Below are 8167 nucleotides of genomic sequence, written 5' to 3' on the forward strand. Positions count from 1 at the left end.
GGTGTAACTTTGAAGGGGCAATTGAAGATATTGCTGATGTATTAAAAAATATATATATATATATAAAGATGAAAAACAGTGGAAGAGAATAATTTGGCTGAAAATGAAAACAAAACTATGATGTAAAAGGGACTATGTAATTGGGAGAAAGTAAAAGAAAAGACCCGCACAACTCTTTGTTCCTATAATATGTATTATTTGTATTCAAAAATTAAGAAAAAAGACCTTGAATGGGAGGGAAATGTTGACTTGGTGCAATAGGACTGGATGTTTGTTAGCAGGATTCACTGGGCTGCGGATTATTATTATTATTATTTTGTCTTTCACTGTGAGTTGTATTGTGTTGGGGGGTTTGCAGAAAGGGAGGTTCAGCCAATCTCATTGTACGTATTGTTGTACTCTGACAATAAAGTTTTGAATCGAATTAAATCATATTTTATTCAATTGCTACTTGGCTTTTCCAAAATCATCTCCTTGGCTCTCTCCGCCAGTCCAGGACAGGAGATTGATCTGATCTAGACCAGTGTTTCTCAACTTTGGCCACTCTTAAGATATGTGGACTTCAACTCCCAGAATTCCCCAGCCAGCGCTGAGGAATTCTGGGAGTTGAAGTCCACATATCTTAAGAGTGGCCAAGGTTGAGAAAAACCGGCCTTAGAAGATCTCCAAGGCCCCTTCAGTCCTCGAATGCCATGCTTTAACTCTATGTAGCAGGGAATTTGGATCTACAGTAAGAGATATTTGTTTTCAGGTAGTCCTCGGCTTACGACCACAATGGGGGACTAAAATGTCTTCCGTCGCTAAGCGATGCAGTTGTTACGTGGCTTGCACCCAGTTTTTTTTCAACCTTTTGTTGATGTGGTCATTAAGTGAACCGCTGTGATCATTAAGTTAATTGTGTGGTCATTAAATGAATCTGGCTTCTCCATTGATTTTGCTTGTCAGAAACTCACAAATGGCAATCAAATGATCCCAGGATGCTGTCATAAATTATATGCCGGTTGCCGAGAGCCCAAATGTTGGTTATGTGACCACGGGAAGGCTGCAACAGTCATACGTGTGAGGACTGGCCATACATTTTTAAAACACCATGGAAACTACGAATTGCGACCATTAAATGAATGGTCGTAAATCGAGGACTACCTCAATTGTAGTCGTCTCTGAGAACTTCCAAGCATGTTATAAAGACAATGAACCACTTCAGTGGAGCTGTGAAATCGGTTCTACCACAAAACCGCGGACGACAAAATCGCGGTCGACGAAAGCGCGTATGTGACGTCATCACAGCGCGACGAAAAAGATCGAAAAATGTAAAAATAAAGCTAAAACCTTCCCCTAACCCCCCCAAACCTAACCCTAAACCTAACCCTAAACCTAACCCTAAACCTAACCCTTAACGTAACGAAAAACCTAACGCTAACCCTTAACCTAACGCTAAACGTAACGCTAACGCTCTAACCCTAACCCTAACCCTTAACCTAACCCTAACCCTAACCCTTAACCTAACCCTTACCTTTATGTGAATCGGCTTGCTGTAATTTAATTTTTATTTCAATTTTTCGATCTTTTTCGTCGCGTTGTGATGACGTCACATACGCGATTTCGTCGACCGCGCTTTTGTGGAACGCGCTTTTGACGGGTCACGGTGAAATCTTGTTTTATTGTTCTATTCTTTAAACTTTGTCCCTTTAAACTGCTTCTTCTTTTTCCATTGTTTGACTTTCAGAATATACTTTGGGGGAAAGCACGCCACACTCCTTCGGCTTCCAAGGAAACACCACGGCGGCTTGGCAACACCGAGAATATTCAATGCCGGGGTAAGAATTGCCACGTTGCCAAGGGTAACAAAAAAAGCCACGTTGGCTCAGTGGCTAAAACACTGAGCTTGTCAATCAGAAAGGTCGGAGGTTCGAATCCCTAGCGCCGCGTAACGGAGTGAGCTCCCGTGACTTGTCCCAGCTTCTGCCAACCTAGCAGTTTGAAAGCACGTAAAAAACAAATGCAAGTAGAAAAATAGGGACCACTTGGGTGGGAAGGTAACAGCGTTCTGTGGGCCTTCGGCCTTTAGTCATGCCGGCCACATGACCACGGAGGCGTCTTCCTAGAGTTGGGAACGCGTAGCACATATGTGCGAGGGGAACCTTGACCTTTAAAAAGTGACCAACAATTGCATGGAAACCCCTTGGTGCCTAAGTCCATACCACATGCTCAACTGACATGTCAATCTATTTCAGTGATGGCTAACCTCTTTTGGATCACATGCCAAAAGTGGAGGGGGGAGCAGAGGGGGGTCGTACGTGGGCATGCCCACACCCGTAATGCTATGCGTGCGACCCTCCCTCCCCCCGGCTTTTGGCATCCTTTTTATAGCAATAGCAATAGCAGTTAGACTTATGTACCGCTTCATAGGGCTTTCAGCCCTCTCTAAGCAGTTTACAGAGTCAGCATATCGCCCCCACAGTCTGGGTCCTCATTTCACCCACCTCGGAAGGATGGAAGGCTGAGTCAACCTTGAGCCGGTGAGATTTGAACAGCCGAACTGCTGAACTGCAGTCAGCTGAAGTAGCCTGCAGTGCTGCATTTAACCACTGCGCCACCTCGGCTTTTTTCGCCCTCCCCAGGCTCCAGCGGCTTTCTTGGAAACAGTCCCTTCTGCCCCCCCTCCACCATCACCCCCGGAGGCCCTCTGGAGGCTTCAGGAGCTTCCTCCTGAATTAAGTTGCAAAACTGCCCCATGTTTTGGGCCTGTATGGTTTAGTAGATAGGCAATTGCTTGGCTAAATTCAACCACCTACATTCTCAATCTTATCCTTCGCAGATAAACAGCTCATCAACTTTGGTACAGTTCAACAGTAGATTTGGGGTATGCTATATATTTTGGTTTCCTTCAGCAGCAGATTCAAGGCAGTTTTTCCAACCACACAACAGCGGCTGGTGGTGGGTTTCTTCTGACGTGGTAGTGGGGAGTGCCTTAGCCAGTGGACATCTCCCTCTTCCCCCCCCCCCCCCGCCGCCCAGGATTTTGCAATCTGAGCCCCGGCAAAAGTTTCCTAATAAAGACAAAGGTTCCCCTTGCACATGCATGCTAGTCGTTCCCGACTCTAGGGGGCGGTGCTCATCTCCGTTTCGAAGCCGAAGAGCCAGCGCTGTCGGAAGACGTCTCCATGGTCATGTGGCCAGCATGGCTAAATGCCGAAGGAGCCTGGAACGCTGTTACCTTCCCACCAAAGGTGGTCCCTATTTTTCTACTTGTATTTTTTTACGTGCTTTCGAACTGCTAGGCTCCTATTAATAATGATAATGCTCCTTTACCCCAGCCATCAAGCAGTTAAAAGGAGTGGGTGCTGAGGAAAGGGCAGCCCCTGTCCCAGTTTCCCTGAGGCTGCTGGGATGGATGGATGAATGGATGGATGGATGGATGGATAGATGGAAGGAAGGAAGGAAGGAAGGAACAGAAGGAAGGAAGGAGGGATGGAAGGAATGAAGGAAGGAGGGAGGAGGGACAGAAGGAAGGAAGGACGGAGGGAGGGAAGGAAGGACGGAGGGATGGAAGGAATGAAGGAAGGAGAGAGGAGGGACAGAAGGAAGGAGGGAGGGATGGAAGTAAGGAAGGAAGGAAGGAAGGAGGAGGGACAGAAGAAAGGAAGGAGGGAGGGATGGAAGGAATGAAGGAAGGAGAGAGGAGGGACAGAAGGAAGGACGGAGGGAAGGAAGGAAGGAAGGAAGGAGGAGGGACAGAAGAAAGGAAGAAGGGAGGGATGGAAGGAATGAAGGAAGGAGAGAGGAGGGACAGAAGGAGGGAGGGATGGAAGGAAGGAAGGAAGGAGGAGGGACAGAAGAAAGGAAGGAGGGAGGGATGGAAGGAATGAAGGAAGGAGAGAGGAGGGACAGAAGGAAGGATGGAGGAAAGGAATGAAGGAAGGAGAGAGGAGGGACAGAAGGAAGGACGGAGGGATGGAAGGAAGGAAGGAAGGAGGGACAGAAGAAAGGAAGGAGGGAGGGATGCAAGGAATGAAGGAAGGAGAGAGGAGGGACAGAAGGAAGGACGGAGGGAAGGAAGGAAGGAAGGAAGGAGGAGGGACAGAAGAAAGGAAGGAGGGAGGGATGGAAGGAATGAAGGAAGGAGAGAGGAGGGACAGAAGAAAGGATGGAGGGATGGAAGGAAGGAAGGAAGGAGGAGGGACAGAAGGAAGGAGGGAGGGAGGGATGGAAGGAATGAAGGAAGGAGAGAGGAGGGACAGAAGGAAGGAGGGAGGGATGGAAGGAAAGAAGGGAGGAGGGACAGAAGGACGGAGGGATGGAAGGAAGGAAGGAGGAGGGAAAGAAGGAAGGAGGGGGGATGAAAGGAAAGAAGGAGGGACAGAAGGAAGTAGGAATGGAAGGAAGGAAGGAAGATGGGCTAGATCAGATGGTATTACTGTTAGATAGACTCAACGTTGGCTGAATGGCTGCACCCAAAAGTGCAATAACTTGAACTCTTAATTCCATTCTCACATATACACAAGAATCAACTCTAAAATGTGTATAGGTAACACATTCCAAGCAATCAGAGCCTGGTAATTCCTCCCCTGCTTGAAGAAAATAGAAAAACAAGGGCATGCAACTTTCTTTCACAGGTATTACTGTGAAGGTTGGTTTTCCCCATCCTATGCTGTAGTTTACGTTTTTCTTACAGCAAAATAAATAAATAAATCCGTTCCGTTTCATTCTAATAAATTCCCCCCTATTAAATTCAGTCTGCTTCTCAGTTCTTTTTAAATCTTTCATTTATGCCAGTGTTTCTCAACCTTAGCAACTTTTATTATACGCTGGCAGGAGAATTCCGGGAGTTGAAGTCCACATATCTTAAAGTCACTATAAAGTTGAGAAACACTGATCTAAACCTCTTTCAGCTCTGTGTCTCTGGTAAAAATTCATTAAGCATCTCCTCAATTCCTCCGTCCAAGTTATTGACAAAAAGGCTGAATGTTGCCCAGGAATGGAAGCAATGGCTCTGAAGCGTTTGCTACTTGCTCTGGGTTCTAATCCAACCCTCCTCTTTTACGCCTGGCTCATTCCAAGACTGTGATTAGTAAATAATCTGAAATACAGGGGTTTTTTCCCTGTTTAGAGGAGGAGAATCTTGGACACTTCCTGAGGCTAAAGGCACAAGAAGTTCTTAAAAAAACCATCCATGATTTATTTCTCCAATAAATTGGATGCAAAGCCAGATGAACAGTCATTCGCAAGATCTTGCTGCCATCTTGTGGCCACATTCAGTATCCACAATGAGCAATTCCTGCCTCCCCAAAAAGCTGGAATCTGATTGTGATACAAAACTGAAAAGACTTGTAGAGATTCTCAGTCGTCCAAGGCATGGTTGTCCCAAAGGTGCTTTTTCAGGAGGCAACTGGACTTTTTAGATGATAAATGATAAAGGTGCTTTTTAGAACAGGGGTGTCAAACTCAAGCCCTCCGCACCAGAGGTGGTTTTCAGTAGGTTCTGACCAGTTCTGGAAAGCCGGTAGCGGAAATTATGAGTAGAGTTAGAGTTTAGAGTTTAATAACATTTATATGCCGCCCAATCCCGTAGGACTCCGGGCGGCTTACAATACAGAAATAAAATCAAAAATAAAACACAGGGAGAAAGAAAAGATAGAGTTAAAAAAAAAAAAAAACACCATACACTCCGTTCTAAATGGGGCTGGACCGTATTTTAGGGTCAACAGCCCCAGGCCTGCCGGAACAGCCAGGTTTTAATGGCTTTCCGGAAGGCGGAGAGAGTGGGAAGGGTCCGGATCTCTGCGGGTAGATCGTTCCACAGGGTCGGAGCAGCTACAGAGAAAGCCCTCCCCCGAGTAGTCGCCAACCGGCATTGCCCGGTCAACGGTACCCGAAGGAGGCCCAGCCTGTGAGATCTTATGGGTCGTTGGGAGGTATGTGGCAAGAGGCGGTCCCGTAGATATCCAGGTCCTAAGCCGTGTAGGGTATGTAGAGTAGTTTGGAGAACCAGTAAACACCACCTCTGGCTGGCCCCGCCCCCATCTATTCTCTGCCCCCCCCCCCGAGTCCTAGATGATCGGGAAGGAATGGGGATTTTGCAGTATCCTTTCCCTGCCACGCCCACCAAGCCACGCCACCCTCGTAGAACCGTAGTAATTTCGAATCCTACCACTGCTCTGCATGGGCCATTTTTGGCCGGCAGAGTGCTGATGGAGACTGGGAGACCAAAAACGAGGTGCGGGGGTGCACATGGCCCCCTGGTGCCCCATTTTGGCCAGCAGGGTGCTGCAGGAGGCGTCTGTTCCGTCCTCACTGTTAGGAAGTTTCTCCTTAATTCCAGTTTGCTTCTCTCTTTGATTAGTTTCCACCCATTGCTGCTTGTCCTGCCTTCAGGTGCCTTGGAGAATAGTTTGACTCCCTCTTCTTTGTGGCAGCCCCTGAGATATTGGAAGACTGCTATCATGTCTCCCCTTAGTCCTTCTTTTCATTAAACTAGACATACCCAGTTCCTGCAGCCGTTCTTCCTGTTTCAGCCTCCAGTCCCCTAATCCTCTTTGTTGCTCTTTATCTGCACTCTTTTCCTTACAGAACAGCAAGTCGGATTTGTGACCAGGCGTCTCTCGTTCCCGCCTCCCCTTCCTTGCACACCCAAATCAGTGTGAAGTCGGAGCGAGCCTCCCCCACAGCCAGCTGTTCCTCGGCTATCCCCCAGCTCTCCACATACATGCGTTCCAACCTCTGCAATGTCCCCACGGACCTCCCTGCCTCTCAGGAAGATTATATCAAGGGTTATCATTACTCGTTTCTGCTTTCCCGGCCTCCGTCGGAAGAAGCGAAGCAGCCCAACATCCCCTCCCATCGCCTGCCGGTGTCTGCCGCAGAGGAGTGGCAGAAGTAACCAGCTTGTGCTCAGTGGAGGTGGCTGTATTGTAGGCGTGCGCGTAAGAGGGGAGGAGTGAATGCCAATCACCTGCGTTCACCTATCAATCATAATAGGGCCAAAGTAGAAAAATGACAGATTGCAGAATCGTGTGTGCAGGGAAAGCCTCCCCAGGGAAGGAAAAATTCAGTTCGTAGAACAGAGAACAGGTTATTGGCAGCAGATTGGAAAGTCCTCAACTTACAACCATTCATTTACAGGTAGTCCTCGACTTGCAACCATGCATTTAGCAACGCTCTGAAAGAAGTGACTTATGACGGATCCTCGCTCAGGGGTGGCATTCAAAAATTTTAGCAACCGGTTCTCTGCCCGATTGCTGGGTGAGCCTGGCCATGGTGGGCCTAGCCTATTCTGCTTCCTGCACCACCTGGGGGGCATTTTCACCCTCCCCAGGCTCCAGAGGCTTTCCTTGAGCCTCCGGAAAGACAAAAACACCCTCCCCCTGGGCTCCGGAGGCTGGGAACGGGCCCGTTTCTGGACTTCCGTGAGGCCTGTTTTTCACCCTCCCAGAACTTCCATGCAGGCCTGGCATCCAAAATGGGCCAGGGGAGGGGAGGAGAGGGGCCGGGCGAGCCAGTCCTTGCATCTACCGGTTCAGCGAACCAGATGTTAAAATTAGCATCCAGTTTGCCCGAACCGGCTGAATCCCACCCCTTACGACCGTAACAGCATTCCCCACAATCATGTGATCAAAATTTGGGTGCCCAGCAACTAGCATGCATTTATCTTTTTTGTTTTGCAATAAAGTTTTTTTAAATTTTTCCTTTCAAATTCATTATTAAATATACATTCTTATAATTGCTATTTAACATTTGTCAATTCATATCATTTTTCCGCCTGTATATTTACATTTTCATACTTACCTGTTTCCCCTCCCCCTGATTTAATAATGTGTCATCTGAGTTATTTGTTTTAGCTTTGTTCCTTTCTATTTGTCTCCTTTTTTCAAGTCAATCATAAAATCGGCCCCATGTCCTGTAGTACACCAATTCCTCTTTGTCCTTTATTCTCAATGTCAACCTGTTCATTTCTGCACAATCTGATATCTTCTTTATTACCCCCCCCCTTTCCGGTGGGATTTTGTCTGCTTTCCAATTTTGTGCAAATATAATTCTAGCTGCTGTTATTATTTGCACAATCAAATATGAATCTTCTTTACTGTATTTCTCTGGTAGAATATCCAATAAGGATACCTCTGGCTTAAATTCTACGGGCTGTACTAGCATACATTTATGATGGTTGCAG

General features: G+C 47.2%; 1 protein-coding gene across 3 annotated transcripts in view; it reads left to right on the forward strand.

The window, feature by feature from the left end:
• The window catches only part of MEF2B (myocyte enhancer factor 2B), a 66543-nt gene extending 59192 nt beyond the window's left edge, over positions 1-7351 (forward strand). For all 3 annotated transcript variants that reach the window (XM_032225866.1, XM_032225873.1, XM_032225882.1), the window contains 2 exons: positions 1727-1817; positions 6571-7351. In XM_032225866.1, the coding sequence (XP_032081757.1) occupies positions 1727-1817; positions 6571-6880 (401 nt within the window). In that variant the 3' untranslated portion in view covers positions 6881-7351. The remainder of the gene's footprint in view (positions 1-1726; positions 1818-6570) is intronic.
• Positions 7352-8167: the final 816 nt, after the last annotated feature.

This window comes from Thamnophis elegans, chromosome 1, assembly GCF_009769535.1.
Source record: "Thamnophis elegans isolate rThaEle1 chromosome 1, rThaEle1.pri, whole genome shotgun sequence".
Lineage (NCBI taxonomy): Eukaryota > Metazoa > Chordata > Lepidosauria > Squamata > Colubridae > Thamnophis > Thamnophis elegans.